General features: G+C 35.9%; 1 protein-coding gene across 1 annotated transcript in view; it reads right to left on the reverse strand.

Annotated features, from left to right (window-relative positions):
• Nucleotides 1-24,940, reverse strand: part of TYR (tyrosinase) — a 105,532-nt gene that overhangs the window by 54,386 nt on the left and 26,206 nt on the right. The window contains exon 3 of the mRNA XM_026518296.3: nucleotides 10,122-10,269. Coding sequence (XP_026374081.1) covers nucleotides 10,122-10,269 — 148 coding nt within the window. The remainder of the gene's footprint in view (nucleotides 1-10,121; nucleotides 10,270-24,940) is intronic.

The following is a 24,940-nucleotide window of genomic DNA, read 5'->3' on the forward strand; positions in this document are numbered from 1 at the left end:
TACATCCAGACTGAAAGTGAAGGGATGGAGAACCATTTTTCATGCCAACGGACCTCAAAAGAAAGCTAGGGTAACAATTCTCATCTAAGACAAATTAGATTTTAAGCCAAAGACTGTAGTTAGAGATACGGAAGGACACTATATCATTCTTAAAGGGTCTACCCAATAAGAGGATCTAACAATTGTAATTATCTACGCTTCCAACATGGGAACAGACAACGACATAACCCAACTGTTAACCAAAATAAAGAGACATATTGATAATATATATTAATAGTAGGGGACCTCAACACTCCACTCTCAGCAATAGACAGTTAATCTAAGCAGAAAATCAACAAAGAAACAAGAGCTTTGAATGACACACTGGACCAGATGGACCTCATAGACACATATAGATCTTTCTACCCTAAAACAACAGAATACTCATTCTTCTCAAACTTTCTCCAGAATAGACCAAATACTGGGTCACAAATCAGGTCTCAACCAATACCAAAAGGCTGAGATTATTCCATGCATATTCTCAGACCACAATGCTTTGAAACTGGAACTCAATCACAAGAAAAAATTGGAAGAAATTCAAACACTTGGAAGCTAAAGACCATCCTGTTAATGAATGTTTGGGTCAACTAGGAAATCAAAGAACTTAAGCAATTCATGGAAACCAATGAGAGTGAAAATACATAGGTCCAAAACCTATGGGATACTGCAAAGGCAGTCCTAAGGGGGAAATACATAGCCATCCAAGACTCACTCAAAAAAATAGAAAAATCTCAAATACACAAATTAACTTTACACCTTAAAGAACTGGAGAAGGACCAACAAATAAAGCCTAAGCCATGCATGAGAAGAGAAATAATTAAGATTAGAGCAGAGATCAATGAATCAGAAACCAGAAATACAGTAGAGCAGGTCAACGAAATGAGAAGCTGGTTCTTTGAAAGAACTAGTAAGATCAATAAACCACTGGCCAGACTTATCCAAAAGAAAAGAGAAAGGACCCAAGTTAATAAAAATATGAATGAAAGGAGAGAGATCATGACTAACACTAAAGTTCTTTTTTAACCTCATGCTTCTGTGCCTTTCCTGTTTTGTTCCCTATGCACTGAATGTTTTTACTACCAAAATTCACAAGTCAAAATCCCACTCATTCTTCATAAAGCCACAGTCATAAGAGTATTCCAAATAAGAGACTCTAAATAAAGTGTTCACTGATTAGCTGCCCTTTGAGGCAGGTGCTACAGATCTAGGGGTTGAAGAGGACAGCTTTTGTGGTCCTTACATTTTGGTGCTCATTTCTGCTCTTTCACATACCCCAGCTTATTAAACCGCCCTTACTGAAGAATCTTGTTTTGTGTTACTTAGTTATTTACACATCTGGACTGGACATATTTACACATCTGGACATTTACACATTAGGTATTTAGTGACTGCTGCAGCCCCATGGCCTAATATAGCACACAAAACAAAGAAGGTACTTATTAACAGATGAATGCATGCTTGCATGCAGAAGTAACAGATGAATGCATGCTTGCATGCAGAGGTGTGTTTGTTTTTGTCCATGCCTTCTTGAGTGATTAGGTGTCAAGGAAAGGGAAATATTTCCTAAGCTCCTTTTCTGTGGCACTGACATTTATCCACAGTACACCATCTGGGAGGAAACTATAAACATAAAAACTCCGACTTCCATTGCTTAAACATCAGCTTTGCTTGATGGGTGTTATAGCGTTAGATTGGTTTAACGTTTCAAAACCCTGTATTTTTATCAGGCCCCAAATCTGGTCTTCTTAGAGAAAAAGAAGAAATAACACCCCAACTTATTCTACCTTTTAGGGTAATTGCTCCTCAACCTTCTCTTCTTGCCAGAACTTTGGGGTTTAATTGCTTTTTGTTTGTTTGTTTTGTTTTCTTTTGTTTTTTACAAACCTGAGAACAGGTCAGAGTCCCTTGTCAGATCTTATTCTGAATGGCAGAGAAAAAAAATAACTATGAATTGGACTTATTTGTCAGTTACCTATTAATCATAACTATGCATGATTAAACTGTCAGTAAGAAACCCTTAAAAGCCTTGTAATTGTACTAATGCATTCTATTGTCATTTCTTTAAAAAAATATATCCAGAATATTGTAAAGTCCAGAAAGGACCTTGGAGTTTTTGCAGCAATCCATTCTTTTTACAAATAAGAATACCAAGGAACAAGAAGGTAAACACACTGATGCCACAAATAAAAGATTGGATTAAAAAAGTCCATATAAAAACAATTAACTTCTGAAATGAGAAGCATACCATTAAAACTTAAAAGGTAATTTTAAAATGCAGAAAATATTTGTAATGTTTATTTCAGGACCAACTTTTAAAAATATTATGAAAAGCCTATACAATATAATAATAAAAAGGCAACCCCCCCCCACACCCTAATATAAAATAGCAACAAATGTCAACAGATTTTAGGGAAAAAAATCTATAATGTGTACATAAAATAGAGAAATTCAAATAGATATTTTCTTACTTTTCTGAGTAGCAAAGGTTAATAAGGCTGATGGCATCTCGCAAGTGAGGGTACAGGGTGAAGGAAATACTTTCATCCTCTACTTGTGGGAATGTAGTTGTCACAATCATTTTTGAAAGGCAATTTAGAAATATCTACAAATTTTAAATGTATTTAACCTCTCACCTTTCAATTCCAAAGTTAAAAATTTGTTCTTTAGCTATGTTCACAATGTTCAAAATTATATATATGGTATATCTATATATATACATACATACATACATACTTTTTTAGCAAAAAAAAAAAAGAGAGAAACAATCAAAAGAGCTGTTAATAAGTGATTACTAAATTAAAGTGCATCCATACAATGGAATTTTTTAACACATTTATTGATTCATTTAAAAAACAATGATGAACACATTGCATGTTAATGGTATCATAATATTATGATGAAGTTAGGGCTGACATTGTGGAGCCCTTAAACTCTGTCTTAAAGTGTCAGTCAGTTTGTTCCACAATATGAAGGAGCTAATAAAAGACAAAATTTGGAAAGTAAATTTTATTTGACCTGATTTAGAATACCTAAGTTTGAAAAACAGTTATAAAATTTGTTAAAAATCCTAGCAAAGTGTTTTAAATTTTGATGGCTTTACTTCCTTAGCTTATTGCTTATTGCCTTTGCCTACAATGTAAAGGATTATTCTTTACTTTCTGGATAGCAGAGATTCTGTGTTTAACCAGAATAATTTCCTTTACTATATGTTGACTTTATTATATTCCTGACTATTTAAGAAAGAAAAAAAGAACAAAGATTTCTCTTTCCTCACTTATAAAAGAACTAAGATTCTTTATAATCATGTTACCTTCTTTTTCTTATTTTGAAATCTTTTATTGACACTTTGATTAAACGTATAACCAAGTATTTTTTCTCAGGTGCCTATAATCCCATCTTAATCAAGTGTTCAATTCTCCTCTGATAACTTCTTTAATTTCTGTCTTGCTCACATCAGATCCTGAATATAAAAAGTTAAATAAATCTTTTAGAATATCTTTTACACCTAAAACTCTGTTTGTGATTTCTTAGAGGGTTCCCAGCAAAACCACAAAGATCTATTCTTCCATCTTATGAAAAGAGAGATAGAAATAAGTAGGTTTATTTGGTAGTTACTATTGATGAGTTACATGGGAAGAGTTCTCAAACAGGAAGAGATACTCAGCCTTCCTTAGGTTAAATTTGTATAAGTAAATGACATTAATATTCATATAAGTAAATGACTATTAAGCCCTTTTGAAATTGTATGCTTTATGGGAAGTTCCTAGAGATTCATCAATGCCCTCACTGTCCATGTCCATGATATGTTTCTATTTATGAGTCCTAATGGTGCTTTGCCTGATATTAAGCAGCAAGAGTACAGTGTCATGTCATAATTTCAGTTATTTAAAATGTCAACTACTCATAGCCTTCTCCCTTTTTTCAGAGAAGTTTTAGGTTCACAACAAAATTAAGAGGAAGGTACAGAGATTTCCCATTTACCTTCTTCCCCAACACATGCATCACCTCCTCCATGAGCAACATCCCTCACCAGAATGATACATTTGGTACAACTGATGACCCTACATTGGAGCAAAAATTACCTCTCAGAGTCCGTAGTTTACATATGGGTTTACCCTTGGTGGTATACATTCTTCAGGTTTAGAAAAACGTGTAACGGCCTATATTCATCATTATAATATCATAGAGAGTATTTTCACTGCCTTAAAAGTCCTCTGTGCTGTGCCTATTCATCTGCCCCTGTTCTCACCTCTGGCAAGCACTGATCATTTTATAGTCTCCATAGTTTTGCCTTTTCCAGAATGTCATACAGGTGGAATTTCACAATATGTAACCTCTTCAGATTGGTTTATTTTACTTAGTAATATATATTTAAATTTCCTCCATGTCTTTTTTTGGCTTGATAGCTCATTTCTTTTTATCTCGGAATAATCCATTGTCCAGATGTAGCACAGTTTATTTATCCATTCACCTACTGAAGGACATTTTGGTTACCTTCATGTTTTGGCAATTATGAATATGGTTGTTACAAGCTTCCATGTGCAGATATTTGTGTGGGCATATGTTTTCAGCTCCTCTGTGTAAATACCAAAAAACAAAATTGCTGGATCATATGGTAAGAGTAGGTTTAGTCTTGTAATAAGCTGCCAAACTATCTTCCAAACTGGTCATTTCATTTTGCATTTCCACCAGCAATGACTGAGAGCTCCTGTCCCGTTCTTTCTTCACCAGTATTTGGTGGTGTCAGTGTTTCAGATTTTGGCCATCCTAAAAAGTGTCTATCTTGTTGTTTTAATTTGCATTTCCCTGATGACAAATGATGTGGAGAATCTTTTCATATGCTTACTTGTCTTTGTGTATCTTCTCTGGTGAGGTGTCTATTAAGAACTTTGACTCACTTTTTAGTTGGATTCAAATTGTTATTGTTGAATGTTAGGAAGTTTTTTTTCATATTGTGGATTAAGTCCTTTATCAGCTATGTTTTGCAATTATTTTCTCCCAGTCTGTGCCTTATTTTCTCATTCTCTTGATATACAATGAAATTCTATAAAGCTTCAAAAGGAAAGGAATTGATCTACATGCACAGATGTGAAAATATATCTGAGATTATTAAGTGGGGGAAAAAAGTACAGAATTATGCACAAATACAATTCTTTAGTGTATATTGGAATGGTGGAGTGAGGCTTCTCTTGTTAATTTGTTCCTTTCTTTACTTCTCTGAATTTTCTAAATTGCGGAATGGATTTTAGGTAATTTCACCTAATCTGCTCCTTTATGTTGCTTTTTTTTTAATTTACAAGAAAACAAAAATAAAAACTAAAATATTTCAATATAGTCTTTAAAGGAAATCTTTCAAAGAAGCCAAAAACATGTCAGGGCCCTCAAATCTGATGTTAATCTTGCTACTACTTGTGGGAATCTGTTCTCCAGCCTGGCTAAATAAAATTTCTTCAACATGATTTCCTCTATCTTATGATTTACCAATTTTGTTCCCTAAGTATGACATACACTTCCTTACCTTCCTTGTCATATCTGTAGTTTTTCCTCATCTTTAAGAATAAATCAAAGGAGAACCTTTTCAAGAAAGCCTTCAATTTTCAGGGCAGGGCTAAGCTTTTCCTCTCTGGATTCATATACCTCTCATACTTCTTTTATAGGCTTTGCTGCATTGCTATGATTATTAATTATTTTTCTGTATTGAAAGACTGTAAGCACCTGGAGGTCAGGGCTTTTTATTCCTCTCAACAAATAAAACAGATATGATATCTGGCATGGTAAATGGAATACAGTAAAAACTTAAGATGTTTGATGAATGAATGAATGTTTTTGAATGAATTGATGTTTAATGAAAATGGTTTATCCTCAATCTAAGAGGAATCAGAAGGGCACTTACATTTCAAATCTCCAGGGAGTTGCCCATAGTGGTTAAGAACCTGGTTCTGCAGTAAGAGTACATTGTTTAACTCTCAACTCTGTCCTTTACTAACTACATAATCTCTATCTCTCTTTTTTAAATCTATAAAGTAGGATAATACTAGAACCTACATTATAGACTTGGTGTGAACCGAATGAAATAGAAATCGAGAAGAGTTTAGAACAGTGCCTCAAATATAGTAAAAACTAAATGTATATTATCTTTTAAAACTGTTATATTAAATCCATTCTCTGATATTTTTAAGTGGTAGAGAGAATTGGAATTAGTTTACATCTTTCTTTTCCCAATGTTGGCACATTCTAATGGCAGACTATTTGGCACTGGAATGTCATGAATTTCTCTTCCCATGAGCTTTGAGGCTTATTTCCTTGTTTTGGATGTCAGGCTTGCATTTTCTTCTTCAGTTTATACTTCTCATTTGTGACTGGTCTCAAGGAGACAAAAGCTGTGCTCCTGATCCTTGAATATTCATTCTTGTCTTGTAAGGCTGCTGTTCTTCAGAGATTGGCTCTTATGTCATCGGTTTTTATGTAGCTTTCTAAGAATGTCTTCCATGATTATGCATGAATCATAATGTACTATTGTTGTTTACTCATTTGTATTTCCCACTAAACTATGCCTTTCAGACCTCTCTCATTATTGATCTTGTCTCATTATTGTTTCCTCAGTGCCTAGAACCAGGTCTGATGTCTAGAAATATGCCAAAATCTTGAGACATGTTCATAACATTAAATGATTATTACATTTTGCTTTTTAAGACTTGCAAAAGAAAATTCCTCCAGTTAAAATGGCTTTTCTGTAGTTCCTTTTGTAGCTGTGACAAATGTAGCATGCTAAGGTTTTTTTGATCATTCGTTTACTTGATAGAAATTGGTTATATATTTACTTGTTATATGCTAGACACAATACTGTGAGAAAAACAAATATAATACAAAGCATGGGCCCTACCATTAAGTCATTCACAGATTAGTGAGAGAGACAAAGCACAAATGAGTAATGACATAATCAAGAACAATATAAATGTGTCCTAAATGAAGAGTAAAGAGAGAATGTGGTATCAGTTAGTAGATGGAGGAGTGAGTGGTATCCTGGCCATTATTTTAATAACCAGAGGTCAGAATAAAATTCTTGATTTGTAGCATTTGCCAATTTCATAGTATAAATACTCCCACCATGACTAATTTCAAGCTGTAGCTTGAGGTTACTAAAGCAAAGTTGGGGAAAGATGCCCATATTAGATCTTGCTAGCCATTGTGGGCTGGCTCCAGCACACTTTGGATGGGAGATGTGCTTACAGACTGGCATGGTCTGGGTAGACTTCATGGAAGAGGTGAAAATTGAAACTTGAGTTAAAGATTGTATAAAAATTAGATAACTAAAGGAAAATATGTTTCAGGTATGGAGAATGGTATAAGCAATGCATAGAGACAGGAAGGAATGTGGAATATTTAGGCAAATATACTCAGCACGCAGTGGGTACTCAATAAATATATTTGTGACTAGTCGAATGGCGGTGAATCGACCATCTGATTGAGAAGAGACTTGAGAGGAAAGCTCAGGTGCCACAGTATTCTGTGGCAATCCATGGGTCTCTATCCTTCATAATGGTGCTTTTTCCTCCCTCTCCATCTCCAGAATCTTCATCAGCTTGGCTCTGTGGGCTGAGTGAGAAACTACTTGGCCATTTGCTTATTACTTTTCAGTTATTTTTTTTTTAAGATTTTATTTATTTATTTGACAGAGATAGAGACAGCCAGTGAGAGAGGGAACACAAGCAGGGGGAGTAGGAGAGGAAGAAGCAGGCTCATAGCGGAGGAGCCTGATGTGGGGCTCGATCCCATAACGCCAGGATCATGCCCTGAGCCGAAGGCAGATGCTTAACCACTGTGCCACCCAGGCGCCCCTTCAGTTATTTTAATAAGCATACAGATATCTAATAGTAAGATACGATTAGCAGAGAACTCTAAGAGGGCAGAAAATTTTAATTTTCAAGAGTGGCAGAGTGGCCTAAAAGCCATACATCTGCATAATGGCTTGATCTCTATTAAACAAACATGCCCCCAGCCACTGAATTCAACTATAGTATTTTCTATAAAGACAGATATAGGCAAGGTAGCTAAAGATCAACTTTTTGTTTTCTCTTTTCTGGTCTATAAATATGGAATTCTGTGGTTTGGCTGGGGACAGCAAACTTTTTCTATAAAGGGCCACAAAGTAAATAGTTTCCACTTTGTGGGCCCCATGGCCTCAGTTACAACTACTCAGTTCAGCCCTTATAGCATGAAAGCAGCCACAGACAAGATATAAATGAATGATTGTGACTCCAATGAATCCTTATTTACAAATAAGGCAGGAGACAGATGGGGCCTATAAGCCATAGCGTGCTGATTTCTTCCTTAGAGCACAAAGTTGTCTAAGAAATCTAGAATTCTTTAAAGTTCATGGGACACTAAAGATCAAAAAATGCCAACAATTTGCAGGGACAATAAGATGTAAAAATGACTTCATAAAAAGAGTTCAATCTATTCTTTCTGGTAAGATGTTTTTCCAAGCCTCATGCTCCCTCCTTCATATACAGGTATAGGTACTTATGATGTCAAATTAATATAATTTTGGTGCTTATATGCATTCTTAAAAACTGATTTCTGAATGAAACTTGACTTGGGCTGTTACTTAATTCCTACAGTATTAGAGTTGTTCTGCAGACAATAACAATCTGCCTAATAATCTTCCAGGCTCACTGTCACTTTTTATCTGATATCATGTCCATGTTCTGGGGAAATGAGTGAGTTAGAAATGGTGATAATATGAGTAAAACATCTAATTTTCAGTGTCAGTTTCTTTATCTTTAAAACAGGAAAAATAGAACTTCTTGTATTTACCACGAAGAAGGAAAGTATTATCTTTTTTTTTTAAAGATTTTATTTATTCGACAGAGATAGAGACAGCCAGCGAGAGAGGGAACACAAGCAGGGGGAGTGGGAGAGGAAGAAGCAGGCTCATAGTGGAGGAGCCTGATGTGGGGCTCGATCCCATAATGCCGGGATCACGCCCTGAACCGAAGGCAGACGCTTAACCGCTGTGCCACCCAGGCGCCCCAGGAAAGTATTATCTTAATGGCAGGTATAAATCTGTGCCCTTTTTACACTGGAGAAAACTACCTAAGAGGGGACAAAAAAGAAAAAAAAGATCCCTACATTTGTCTGTCACGATTCAATGCTTTACTTCCTCCTCTCTTCTTGAAGAACTCCAGAAACAGACAGCTGACCCTCCTCCAGGTACTTTCTCTTCTGCTATCATCATGTATGATTAAGTCTAACTTCTTTACGGATAAGGCATTGCACATGTAACAAAGAGGAAGAGGGTTAATAAGGGTAAAAAAGGCTCCAGGAGAATTAAATTACATCAAACAAGATGGTTGGGCCATGGTGCATCATGTCTGGAGAGCTAATCGTATAATGCTCAGGCCGATGGTTGAGATCAAAGACTATATCTGCTTCTATGTGGGGGTCTGAGATTGGAAAAGAAGAAATAATAATAACATTGGCAGAGAGAAAAAATATGTTTCAAAGAGGGATGTAGCAGATTTGTGTCCTGCCCAGATGGCCTTAGATCCCTTGTGCCAGGTCTGTGTGTGCACCTCTCTGATTCTACAGGCTTGACTCCTGGCCACAGGGCCCTGCCACCTTCGGAGGGCTGCCCTTGGGCACTGGCGCTCCACAACAGGTCTGGAATGGACTAGTGCCTGGGAGCTTTAAGGCTCCTACCTCAGGGCAACCTGTAGCCAATGACAATGACTATTTGATAGGGTAATACAAAAATTCAGTTCCTTTATCTTAAGGCAAAACAAACTGAGGTGTAATTCACACTCTACCAAAATCTGGCTGAGTCCGGGACTTCAACTGAAACTGTACTCTTATTTGGCTTTTTTCCCCTTCTTATTGTGCTTTACCCATTCTCTTACTGGTTTCTCTTTAACAAAACACTTACATAAAACATTTGCATCCAAATCTTTTGTTTCGGGTCTGTTTCTGGGAGACCCTGATCTGCAACAATAGACTACCATAATTTCTTAGCTTTTATGTGATAAAGTCCCACTACAATTAACACCAATAAGCACATAATTTATGAAAAAGTATCAACCAACCTGTCAACGAATGCATGGTGAAGAAGAAAGATGGGATCGTTGGCAGATCCCTGTACCTGAGACATCGTTCCATTCATGTAGATGTGCAGGGCATTGTGCATACTGCTTTGAGAGGCATCTGCTATCCCAGTAAGTGGACTAGCAAATCCTGTTGTTAAAAAGAAAATTGGAAAGAAAAAATCAGTTTGCACTAATAATTGAAAATCTCAATGATTATCTCATTTGGTTTGCAACTACATTTGAGCACTTAACTCAAAGTAATAAAAATCTATAATAAAATTCATTCTCTATTGGGATTCCTTAGATTTTGGATGCCCACTGAGTATTTAATAAATCTTGGTGGAATTGAAGGCTGTTAATCTGGGTACAGTGGACTGATTAATCAGGTGGAATAGGTGGAGCCAATCATATTCCCTCCTGTTGCTTCTGCCTATTATTTTTCTTTAGATACTACAAAGTAATAAGACCTTTTTATACTAATCAGCATGGTCACTCTCCCTTCAGTCTTTAATGGCACTTAGAGCAGATCTTTCCAGCCTGTTATGTATCTCCTTGCTTCCCAGTTCTGGTGGTTACTTTTAATTTTGGTTTCTGGTTCCAGAGAAAACAGAAAATTTGTGACCCTCTGTACCACAGCCTAGCGGACATCAGGTCAAAAGGTGTTTGATTTTGCAAACTGTTCATTTCAAAATTAATCAGAACTCCATTAAAAGGTTCCTTTCATTGCATCAGGAATACTAATAGTGGGTGAATAATGATAATATGAGCTATTACTTTCTGAATATTAATTGTGCTAAATGCTTTTGGTGACATACGTTCTCCAACCTTTTCAGTAACTCTGTCAATTAGAAATTATTATCTCCACTGGAAAGAAGAGAAAAAGAGAAAACCAAGGCTCAGAGAAGTTGAATTTCCCTAGGCGGCACAGGGAGTGGTAGAGTTGGGATTTTAACCAGGATCAACTAAACTTCAAGACCTGAGCTTTAGTTATTTTGTGTTCTCTTTCACACAGTCCCTGGGAAGAACAAGAGGAAGAAGAAGAGGAAGATAGTATTTCAGAGTCCATTCAGGCAAAACATAAAATAAATAGAACTCAGATTCAGAACCAAACAAAGAAGTCTATTTATCAAAGTTGAATTGTAAGTAGCAACCTAGTTGGGGGAATATGGCCAAGGGCATATTATTAAATTTCAGAATTTAGAAATATCAAACAAACTGGAAGATGATAATTATAATAATAAAAGTAGGGTACACACAGTGAAGGCAATATAATTTGGGCAGTGGAAGTCTAGCTAATTTTATGCAACTAGGATTATTTTGTTGTCACCCTGTTGATTTCTAAAAGTGCAGCTCTTAACTTCTACATTCGATACTTTGTGCACTTCCACCATTGTGGCTCACAGTATTTCCATCCTTCAGTTTGTGACTTTTTTCCCCCTCCTTTTGAGCTTTTTATGCTCATTCTCAGAGACCATGCTAAGACTTGGTCCTACTGGGAGCTTAGCCTAAGAACATGCACTTCTCTCCCCTCTTGTCAATGAAACTTTTATGATTATATACATAAGGCCGTTACTGTATGCAGGGATTTTTCTAAGAGCTTGACATGATTAATTTCATATACCCTTCGGAGTTATCCTACAAATTAGGCAACCTTTATCATCTCCATTATATCAGTTTGAAAAAAGAGCTTAGAGAAGTCAAGTAACTTGTGTAAGACTTAGAAATAAGAGAAATTAAGGCTGGGACACAAGCTTGTTTTCTTCTAGAGCTCAGGCTTTTGAATGCAATGTTTTACTGCCTTTCTATGTAGCAATAAATCCCGGATCATGGAAGACAAATTTCTGCCCATCAGTGTTCTTTAAGCTTTTACCCTTGAGATAGCACCAAATGAAAGTTTTAAGACCACATTTTATATATGCTGTCACATATTGTTAAGTAGATCCAGATTATTTTAATCCTAATTGTAAATACTTTCAGAGGATATAACTTCAGACATATTACAAATAGTATAAACATAAAACTAAAAATTTAATACCACTTTTACCTCATTCACTATCATCTATATCAAAAATACCTAATCAAACTCTATTATCATCTGAAATTTTGAGGTTTCCTTTTTGACTTCATCTCATATTTTTATTCTACTTTCCCAGAGAAACATACCTAAATATTATATAAATTATGCTTGATTAAAAAAAAAAACTTTTCTGCAATGAAAATAGGTATAAAGATTAAAATCACTGTTTAAAAATTTTATGGAAACAATCTAATCTGGGTTAATTTATCACTATTTTAGCCATAAACAACTTATCAAACTCACACACATATATCAAAATGTTTTACACAATTTTAAATATAAAAGAGTAAAATTTTATCAAAAGTTTATTTCTTAATAATATTGGTGGAAGATTGTTAGTTAAAAATTAATTATCCATGGATTAATATTATTTATGGCTACAAAGAGATAAAGTTTAGCATAAATCCAATTCTAAATATCAAAAACTAAATCTGGGTCCTGAGAAAACTTTGTTCTCAAAAATAACTACATGGGAGTAAAAGATTTTTCATAGTAATCTCATTTAATTATTTGAGCTTTCTTTTAGTTACAGCCCAAAAATGACTCACTGATGAAGCATCAAAATAACGTGATTCATCAGCTGACAGCTCAATCAAGAATTCTTTAATGAAAGCAATCTTATAAATTATAAATTTATTTACAAAACACATGACCTGCAAGATATTTGCCGCCTAGTCATTAAAGTCATGCCCTTTAGCAGCACCGGCACCAATATTTTGAATGCCCCACTTGTTTTGCACCCTGCGAGTTTTTACCCCTTCTGAGAATGTGCTTTGTTGAGAATGGATTTATGATATGTGAGAGGAAGGCTTTTCTCCTGAAAAGTACGAGAAAGGTATTGGGTAAGAGAGGAAAAGGAGAACCTTCAGGAACTTTCCCATTCAAGATTCATTTTAGAAAAATATACTTGGGGATTGCCTGGGTGGCTCAGTCAGTTAAGCATCCGCTTTTGGCTCAGGTCATGATCCCAGTGTCCTGGGATCAAGTCCTGCATTGGGGCTCCCTGTTCAGTGTGGAGCCTGCTTCTCCCTCTCCTGCTCCCCCTGCTTGTGCTCTCTGTCTCTCTGTCCCTGTCAAATAAATAAATAAAATATTTTAAAAAAAGAAAAAGAAAAGTATACTTGGGAGGAGGACCTGGAAACAAATTTCCTTAACATGTTCTGTACCATGTATTCTGTAGAAAGTCTTGGTGAACCTGCAGTAGTGTGTCTATCCCAGTTTGAAGATACTGCCATAGAGAAAAGATTTTTAGAGCTCCTCAGACCTGACTTTAAATTCTGTCACTCACCAAATGTATGGCTTTTGTCAAGATAGCTATCTTTTTTGAGTCTCAGTTTCTTCATTGGTAAGAGACGGAATAATTACTGCCCATCTGGATTCTGATGAGGAATAATTTTGTTGGCAGGGGTAAAGCAACTAGTACAAAATCTGGCACAAAATGGAGACTTCCTGAGTAGTACCTACCATTTCTATCAGCTCACTGCATTTGATCAATGGGTGCTCATCATGAGAGCTATTAGCCAAGAATATGAGTCACTCCCACTGCAGAAAAGTCTCTTTTTCCATGATACCCACCATCAGGACCCATCCCAACACCAGACACTTCTACCCTTCCTAAACTCCATTGCTCTACAGACCCTGCCTGTTGCTTGCCTTCATCCGTTAGGGTGATCTTAGAAAGTAAGATTGCATTTCTAACAGTGTTCTCAGCAAGGTTTAGCATTTCCTTACTCACTTCTTCTGCTAATTTGCCAGATACTGCATCTGGGATAGCCTCCAAAGTTACTAAGAAAGGAAATCTGAATAAGAAGCGCATAGAGTTTATCAGACTATTGTGATACATGCTCAGAAATAGTTCAAAGATACAGGTTGAACAAATACCCAACATCTTTGTGATAGGTACTAGATTATTAATATAGATAATCTTATTATATTAACTATTTTAAATGAACTATGCATATCTTTTTTCTTCAAATAGACTGGAAATGCCTTAGAAGTAGGGACCAAATCTTTAGCTTTGATTTTCCACAAAGACAGAGACTCTCACATCTTTGTATTTAAAAGAACACCAAATACAAAATACATTTCAATACTTCACTTACATCATTTTATAGAGACTGGGAATAGGAAAGATACATTTCTCTCCATAAAATCTTAAGGGACCCTCAAATAGCTTTACTAGGCTGCTTGTTAAGAGACAAAATAGAGAAAATGTCATGGACTTGAATAGTGTGAAAATTTTGAATAAATGATTTTCTATTTTACTTCACACAATTCATTTTTTGGCCAGTAAATCACGTTGGAAAAATAAGAGAGGATTACACCAATATCAGTAGTTTCTCTTGCTGAGATTTTAATTCTCTTTTGGAAGAGCAAGTTGAAGAAGAAATTCTAGGCACCAAATAAAAGCAGTTTATACATCAAGCTTTTGAAATATCTCTTATGTACATGATCTCATTTGAATCCCCACGCTACCTGTGATATAAATAGTATCATTGTCCCAATTTACAGATGAGAAAACTTAAGTTTATATAGAAGTTACACGTCTATCAGTTAACACATCTAAATTCAAGCTAGTCATGGAGGGAATCAGGGAATCAAAGATAGTGCTGATTGGTTTCAAGCCTGTGATTTTAGGTAAACTGCAGTTGGGTAGCGTCTGTGCTGACTTGGAAGCCTCTTTTTCCTGTGGACTACCAAATTAACTTATGAGCTTGCTGTTTACTTATATTAACAGCGAGATGCCCAATGTGTGACTGCTTCCTTTTTGTCCGGGGAGTCCCCAGGATGGGAAGTCCAGTAAGCCAGCAGGGACCTTGTTAGCAGTCACAGACGCCAAAATGGCTCCCAGTTCTTTGTGAAGGGCAGCGACTGTTGAACCAAAGTACTCTGGGTTAGGCCTTCAAGTCTGCGTGCTGCGTTCCTATGGGAAATTAATAACCACAGTTTCCAGCTGATCCTAACAATACAAAACTTCAGCTCATCAACCCATGTCTTTTTTCTTTCATTTCCTCCCCAATAGTATTCTGGAGTTTTTCTGTTTGTTTGTTTGTTTTTTAACATTGAAGCCTCTCTCCAACCCCTGGAGATTGAGATTTAATTGGTATAGAGTGGAGCATAGGCACTTGGAGCGTTAAAAACACCCAAGTGATTCTAATGTGCAACCAGGGTTGAAATTCACTGATTCGGGCTAAATTGCTTTCCATCCTCCAAACTTGAGTTCACGGTTTAAAAACTTTACCTCTGAATGTATTATTCCCTTCACTTGAAATTTGCTCCTTCTCTATTCTGGAAGTAAAATTGCACACTACACACTTCTACCTTAAAATATTTTCATGTTGGGGCACCCTGTTGACCCAGTCACTTAAGCCTTGGACACTTGACTCTGGCTCAGGTCATGATCTTAGGGTTGTGAGATCGAGCCCTGCTCAGAGTGGAGCCTGCTTGAAATTCTCTCTCTCCTTCTCCCTCTGCTCCCTCTCTGTTCGTGCTCTATCTTAAAAAAAATTAATTAAAAAAATTAAAAAGAATATTTTCATGCTAATAACTGCTCCAATGTGTAACCTTGAAAATGATGTTTAAAAAAAGTTAGCAACTACTATGTGGAAGGCACCAAATGGGCATTTTTACATATATCATCTTATTTAATTCTGTATGCTCCTTTCTAGGAAGTTGGATTATAGATGTTACACTTCATCATGCCTAGTAGATTTTGAAATGTGAAAAAGTACGTAGCTAAATGTTTAGAACAGAGTACATTTATTTGATTTATTTTATTTTCAGTGCATCTCAAACCTCTTTTAATATTTCTTAGAGTTTCAGTGATATAAACAGAGAAAAGAAAGCAAAAAGATAGAAAATGTATGTTAGTGCATTTGAAGGTTGAAGCAAAGGGACTGTCAGGCCCCCTGGCTACATTCCCCCTAATTAGTCTCCTAATGTGCAACTTAATTCAGGAACTACGAAGTGCATAGACTCACAATGTTATACACAATGATTTTAAGGGGTTGTATTTGATGGCTGAGTACTTTGAAAAGGCTTATAATTTAAACTACTTGCTGTAGAAATACAATATTGGATATCAAAAAAAAAAAAAAGATCTTGGCTATAAACAGGTCCCTAGGTATAATGGAAGCATTAACTTTGAATCTAGTTTCAAACTTTCTCAAATAAAGCACTAGCTCTACAGCCATAAATGTAATTAATTAGCATTTATGTTAATTAGAAAATACTTTTAATTCGACTCAGGAAATTCCTTCAACAACAGGGAATGGAGCAATGAAACAAATGTAGCAGTGGGTGATTGCTTCTTGCCATATAATTATTAGATGGATAATTAAGGTCACAAATGCTAGACAAATTCCATGGTTCTCAAAAATGTGTCCCCAGAGCCAGCAGCATTAACCTATAAATTTGTCAGAAATGCAAATACTCTAGTCCTCCAGAGAACTATTGAATCAGAAATCAGTGGGATTTACCATTTGCATCAACAAGTCTTTCAGGCAATTCTAATGCAAACTAAAGTTTGAGAACCACTGCTTTAATTATTTTCATTGTTTGCACAAAGACTATGGATAATTCGTCATAGTCATCTCCATAAATTCAATAAAAGAGAGCAACAGAATTATTTCATGTGTCATCACTTTAAATTGTTTATCGTTTTCAATATCAGACTAATTTCTCCTGTTAGTAACCTCAGTGTGTGTGTGTTGTGTATGTGCATGCACATATGTGATCATTTTCTTTACATACATGTTATAAATACACAACATATATATAATTTACATCATCCAGTGATTTTTTTCAGCATTCTTACATCTTATCTCCAGTTTATGACACATCTATAAAATGATCTTACACATCAAGGATAATTATCCATTTCTTCATTTAAAATTTGTCTGAAACTTATTTTAAGATTAAATTTTATAATGGCTTTCTATATTCTAAGATTAGATTTGTGCGTTTGGCAACACAGGAATATTGAACCACACAGTAGAGTTATTTAGTTGACTGAATCGTACAGACTGAAACAAGCAAAGATCTTTATAGACAAAGTGTTATTCAAGCTGTAGTCTCTTCCCTGTACTTCACTTATGACTGAATTGATAGGAGTTGGTGCCTTTGGTATGCTAAAACTTTGGGATGGTGTATTAATGCTAATGCTAATTATTTTTGAAGCAAAGGTCAGTAACCAACCATCCTAGTCCATGTTTGCCCCACACTGTTCTGGTTTTAGCACTGAAAATCCCGTGTCATATGTAGGACCAGTTTCATAAGCATGCAACTGAGTGTTCCCCACCCAGAACTGCCCATACTTGGTTTAATGCTCTGCTGTCACTATCCCGAAATTCTTAATATTTTTTGAACAAGGTGATCCATATTTTCATTTTGCAATGGGCCTTGCAAATTATATAGCTAATCCTTGTTCTGGGAAACCCCATAATCCTAGGCAAACAGAGATGGTTAGTCACCCTGCAAAGGTTTTATATAACATTCTGTCATTGGCTTGGTTTAACAGGGCATTCCATACAATAAAAGTCTTCCCCTTATGCCATTCTTTCTTTCTTATCTATAAATTTATGTGTAGGAATTATTGCTATGAATGAGAGCATACGTATGCCATGGATGAAAAAAAATTGGCATCAAATAAAGTTAGTTGTAGGGAAACAAAATTAATAAAGATTCTACTTATGTTAAATTAAGGGTAATATTTTTTTTAGTTGAAGTATCGTTGACATACAATGTTACATCAGTTTCAGGTGTTCAGCATAGCAATTCTACAGGTCTATGTTATGCTGTGCTCACCACAAGTGTGGCTACCATCTGTCACTGTACAACACTATTACACTACTTTTGGCTATATTCCCTATGCTGTACCAGGGTAATTATTTTTAAGATGCCTTTGATTAAAATCACTTGAAAATATGTTTGAATCTTTCACAAGGGTGTTTGCATTTTCAACCTTCAATTTCAACTAGAGGCTTGTGCTTGCATATCACAAAGCTTACTCTTCACAATTTTATTACAAATGGAAACATGATTCATATATTTTACTTGCCTTTATTACTATTTAGTTATTACCACTTGACAACAAAGATTTTTGCTATTGGGATGCCTGGGTGGCTCAGTCAGTTAAGCATCTGCCTTTGGCTCAGGTCATGATCTCAGAGTCCTGGGATCAAGTCCCACATCAAGCTCCTGGCTCAGCAGGGAGCCTGCTTCTCCCTCTGCCTGCTGCTCCCCCTTCTTGTGCTCTCTCTCTCTCTCTTTCTGACAAATAAATAGGTAAAATCTCAAAATAAAATATTAAAAAAAGATTTTTGCTATTAACAACACTTTCAACTTCTGTGTGGTAGGTACCAGGCTAAGTGTTCCCTTATGTTCTTATGAAACTTAATCCTCATAATAACTCTGTAAAGAAAATATCATCAAGCCAACTTTCAGGTGGTAAAACTAAGATGCAAAAAAATTATGGTGGTTTATCCAAAGTCAATCAATGGGTAAGTGGCAGAACCTGGATTTGGGCTAATTATCTACCAGATTTTAAATCTCTGCTCTTACAGAGATTCTGTTACACTCTTAGTTGATATAGAGCTATCAGTTGTACTAAAGTATAAAATCTCCGAGGTAACAATACATCTTTTCCAGTTCTAACAGTATCCTTGTTTCCCTGAACTCTTTTCAATGAAAAAGCTGAGGCATCTGATCCAGCCCAGTTTTTTAATAAAATTCTCTTTCAAGATTGAAAAGGACCTATCATGGTGGTTCCCACTCTCCCTCTTCTTTTGGATGAGTACTTTATAAGCTTTCTATCACAGGACTTCAGATGGTTTACAGTCAGCTGGATCAATCAGATTCCCATCATAAAACACAGAGATGGTTAGAATTCTTTGGGGGTGCCACCATTATATAGGGCCAGATATTCACATCCTTAAGCCACATGTTTGTTTCTGTCAAACTGAATTCCTTCACTCAATTTCAAAAGTTTGCAGAAGGGTCTGATTGCATTTCAAAGGTTGATTTTAAAAGTCATTTTACATAGACAGTATTATCACATTGTTACACTTTGGATGTCAACTCAGTTTAGGTCTAATACTTTTCTGGAATAATTTTTGTCCACTGAAGATCTAAAATACGTCTACTCCATTGTTTAGGATTTGGTTTGTACATGGAGCTAGAAAATAAGACTGTGCATCAGCATGCAAGTCAGTGACTTTATTATTAGGTAAAATTTTCTCATTACAGAGACCATTCTAAGTAATTTATAAATATGAACCCATGTGATAACAACACATGAGGTAGGTATTGTGATGATCCTCACTTTGTAAATAGAGGACTTCAAGTAAACACAGGTTAAACTTACCAAGAATCATCTGGCTATAAGTGACAGTATCAAGATTTTAACCCAGGCAGTCTGATTCTTAACCTCTATTCTCTGTTTCCTCTAAAATTCGGTCCCTGTATTTGAAATATTTGGGGACATGACCTCTCCTGTTGATGATCTGATTTTGTTACCTATCATCTGTGTGACCTTGTCAAGTTATTCTGAATCTCAGTTCCCTCATTTCCAAAATAAGTGTAATAATAAAGACGGTATAAATCTTTTGAGAGGAGCAATTAAGATAATGGATCTGAAAAGTTTTTAGGAAGTGAAAAAGTATGGTTTATTGACAGCAGGAGTTGTTATTAATTATAAGGACTCTCCGGGAATTTATAATACTATTTTGTTAGGATATTGGAAAGAATTTGTAATTTTCCCCTTTTATTCTTCATATTTTACCTGACCTACTCAAAAAAGAATACTCATTCTATTCTGATTGAGGATCTGATATTCTCAAGGATGAGATGGAGTAGGTCAGGTAAAATACAAAGAATAAAAAGGGGAAAATTACAAATTCTTTCCAATATCCTAACAAAATAGTATTATAAATTCCATCAGGAACACGACAAGGATGCCCACTCTCACCATTATTATTCAACATAGTACTAGAAGTCCTTGCAACAGCAATCAGACAACAAAAAGGGATAAAAGATATCCAAATTGGCAAAGAAGAAGTTGAACTGCTCTCTTCTCAGATGACATGATACTCTATATGGAAAACCCAAAAGAATCCACTCCCAAACTACTAGAAGTTATAGAGCAATTCAGTAATGTGGCGAGATACGAAATCAATGCTCAGAAATCAGTTGCATTTCTATACACGAATAATGAGACTGAAGAAAGAGAAATTAGGGAATCCATTCCATTTACAATAGCACCAAAAATCATACGTTATCTCGGAATTAACTTAACCAGAGACGTAAAGGACCTATATTCTAGAAACTACAAATCATTCTTGAAAGACATTGAGGAAGACACAAAAAGATGGAAAAATATTCCATGCTCACGGATCGGAAGAATTTACATAGTTAAAATGTCCATGCTACTCAGAGCAATCTACATTTTCAATGCCATCCCGATCAAAATACCAAGGACATTTATAAAGAACTGGAACAAACAGCCCTTAAATTTGTGTGGAACCAGAAAAGGCCCCGAATCACCAAGGAATTGTTGAAAAGGGAAAACAAAGCTGGGGGCATCACAATGCCGGATTTCAAGCTGTACTACAAAACTGTGGTCACAAAGACAGCATGGTACTGGCACAAAAACAGACACATAGACCAATGGAACAGAATAGAGAACCCAGAAATGGACTTTCGGCTCTTTGGGCAACTAATATTTGATAAAGCAGGAAAAAACATCCGGTGGGAAAAAGACAGTCTCTTCAATAAATGGTGCTGGGAAAATTGGACAGCTACATGCAAAAGAATGAAACTTGACCACTCTCTCACACCATACACAAATATAAACTCTAAATGGATGAAAGACCTCGATGTGAGACAGGAATCCATCAAAATCCTAGAGGAGAGCATAGGCAGCAACCTCTACGACATCGGCCACAGCAACTTTTTTCATGACACATCTCCAAAGGCAAGAGAAACAAAAGATAAAATGCACTTGTGGGACTTAATCAAGATAAAAATCTTCTGCACAGCCAAGGAAACAGTCAAAAAAAAAAAAAACTAAGAGGCAGCCCACGAAATAGGAGAATATATTTGCAAATGATACTACAGATAAAAGACTGGTATCCAAGATCTACAAAGAACTTCTCAAACTCAATACACAAGAAACAAATAAACAAACCAAAAATGGGCAGATGATATGAACAGACACTTTTCCAAAGAAGACATACAAATGGCTAACAGACACATGAAAAAATGTTCAAAATCATTAGCCATCAGGGAAATTCAAATCAAAACCACACTAAGATACCACCTTACACCAGTTAGAATGGCAAACATTGACAAGGCAAGAAACAACAATTGCTGGAGAGGATGCGGAGAAAGGGGATCCCTCCTACATTGTTGGTGGGAATGCAAGTTGTTACAGCCACTCTGGAAAACAGTGTGGAGTTCCCTTAAAAAGTTAAAAATTGTGCTACCCTATGATCCAGCCATTGCACTACTGGGTATTTATCCCAAAGATACAGACATAGTGAAGAGAAGGGCCATAGCAGCATTGTCAACAATAGCTAAATTGTGGAAGGAGCCGAGATGCCCTTCAACAGATGACTGGATTAAGAAGATATGGTCCATATATACAATGGAATATTACTCAGCTATCAAAAAGAATGATTTCTCAACATTTGCTGCAACATGGACGGCACTGGAGGAGACAATGCTAAGTGAAATAAGTCAAGCAGAGAAAGACAATTATCATATGGTTTCTCTCATCTATGGACATAAGAACAAGGAAGATTGGTAGGAGAAGAAAAGGATAAAGAAAGGGGGTAATCAGAAGGAGGAATGAAGCATGAATGACTATGGATTATGAGAAACATACTGAGGACTTCAGAGGGGAGGGGCGTGGGGGAATGGGATAGGCTGGTGATGGGTAGTAAGGAGGGCATGTATTGCATGGTGCACTGGGCGTTATACGCAACTAATGAATCATGGAACTTTACATCAAAAACCAGGGACGTACTGTATGGTGAATAACATAATATAATAAAAATATTATTATGAAAAAAAATTAAAAATAAAAAAATAAAAAAATAAAATTGTGTAGGAAAAAAAATAAAAAATAAAGTAGAACACACACACACACACAAAGATCCTCAATCAGAGTTTCTCTAACAATAAACACTTGGCTATGTTCCTCTGTTTTATAACACTTATACTTCCCTCTTCTTAATAATTTATTTTTTGGGGGGATTATATTTACATATTCATGGTCCAATTCTTAATTTGACTGTTCCAAGAGAGAAAGATCTGCGTCATAGTCACAAGTCATTCTTAGTGTACTGGAAAGTGTCTGCACACAGTAGATGCTTTACAAATGTTTGTTGAATAAATAAATATGGGATATTTATTTCTCTTTTTAAAACATGCAACTCTAGTTGTTGGCATAATTTTAAAATCAGGTAAGCTAAAAAAAAAATAAAATAAAATCAGTTAACCTAAAAGTTTTTGGAACATGTCCCTAATGTTCCTAGGTTTATGACTGCATGAGATGCGTCATGGCTCTGAATCTGGCTCTTATGTTTTTATTGAACAGGCCATTCTGTCAATATTCTTCTGATGCAATAATTAATTGTATATAGAGCAAGACCCAAACAACTTGTATGAAAAATAGTTGTGGTGTTGCTCTGCATGGAGGAGATAATAGTAGATGTTAAGAAAGAATGGAAAGTTGATTCTTCATTTGAAAAAAAAAACACACATTAATAGAAATAATTATTCACCGACAGATCATGGTATACGTTTTGAGAGATGCCATTGGGAAAGAAGAATATATAATGGCTAAGGAAAAAGAGAATTTCATGGCCTTTTTCTACTTGGTGGAAAATGGGATAAAGTCGCAAAATATTGTAGTAAGGTAGATGGGAAGAAGAAAGCAATGGCAAGTGAGAACAGATAAATTAAGAGTTGAGGCTTCAATGTGAGCCCAAAACTAAAACCCCTAGCAATAACTAAATCCTAGAGAGGAAAAAATTGAAAAGGCTTAAAGAGAAAGACACAACATGTATCCATTCAATGTGTTCACGAAACCTAGTTCTTCGAACTCCTGTATGCACAACCAACCTCCTATTTAGGTGTGTCCCTGTGAATGAACTGTGGCTAATGAAATATGGGCAGAAGGTAGGTGGACCACTCCTAGGCTTGACCCATATATTCTTCCCGTAGCACCCACCAAACACCCTCTTCTCTTGTCTCCCAGGAACATGCAGAAGATCCATTAGAAAGCTGAGGGAAAGTAGAGTCACTAAAATAGCCACATGAAAGGCCACTCACCAACTGTTAACATCCAAACTAGGCTTGGTGTGAGCAAGTAATCAATCAACTTTTATTAGGTTAAACCACCAAGATTTGGGGATTTGTTCTGGCTCTTATGGCCTAGTCAGGGTGGGCTACTTTAACAAAGTATCATAGACCAGGTGGCTTATAAGCAACAGAAATATATTTCTTATGTTTCTGAAGGCCGTAAGATGAGGGTGCCAACATAGTCAAGTTCTGGGGAAGGCCCTTTTCCAGTCTGCAAACTAGTGGCTTCTGGTTGTATTCTCACATGGCAGAGAGCAGAGAGGGGAAACAAGCTCTGTTGTGACTCTTATAGGTACACTAATCCTGTTCATGAGGGCTCCATTCTCATCACCTCATCTAATCCTCATTAAATCCCAAAGGCCCACCTTCTAAAACTTCACATCGAGGGGGAAGGTTTCAATATATGAAATTGGAGGGGACACAAACATTTGGTCTATGCATTCTAGCACAATACTCTAATTTCCTAATTATATAATAAATTCTCCAAGTTTAATAATTCAAAAGGTCAGGAGTAAAAGAATATTTTGGTACTTCACTTACCACTATAGATTTACTGTTGTCCTATATGAAACGTAGTAGACAGAGTATACTTGATGTTCATTTTATAAAACACTAAGTTATTTCAATAAACACTAGAGAGAGGGATTGTAACAGAAACTGCTATTTTTTTCACCAGTACTAGTTCTCTTCCTTTTTCTAATAATACATATCCTAAATGTGGTGGGGCACATGGCCACTAGCTGGAAATGACATTTTTCAGTTGCCCTTTGGAGTTAAGTGTGGCCATGTCTGTTTGACCATGCGGATTAAAACAGAATTGATGAGAGACACTTCTAACTTATGCCTTTAAAGGAAAATGGACACACATTCTTTTTCCCACTTTGTGTACTTCTTGCCAATTAAGATGAAGATATTAAAATGAAGATTTAGAAATAGATGTTGGTTGTTGAGGATGGTAGAATTGCACTACCAATCCTGGATTATCCACTTCTGTTGTGGTTTCATGATAGCAAAAAAAACCGGTTTTTTTTTTAAGCCGCATTATTTGGGTTTTCTTTCTTACAATAATCTAAAGTGAGCTCTAACAAAAAGAAGGAGAAATAAATAGACTAACTCAACAATATCTTATGGAACTAATGACCTACAGAATCTTGAAAGGAATACTTAGAGCCGTAGTTGCTTTTGGCTTCTTATCCATATTAATCACCATATTGCAAGTATTTCTGCCTATAATATGAATCCTTTTTATCAGTATATTCTCTTCTACTTATTTAAACACTGAAGTGATAATTCCAAGTTCATAAACGTTCAAAGCTTCTATTGATAAGTCACCTACTGTGAGGCCACTGTCACAAGATTCTGAATTTACCATAGGACA

Source organism: Ursus arctos, unplaced genomic scaffold (assembly GCF_023065955.2).
Source record: "Ursus arctos isolate Adak ecotype North America unplaced genomic scaffold, UrsArc2.0 scaffold_22, whole genome shotgun sequence".
In the NCBI taxonomy this organism is placed as follows: Eukaryota; Metazoa; Chordata; class Mammalia; order Carnivora; family Ursidae; genus Ursus; species Ursus arctos.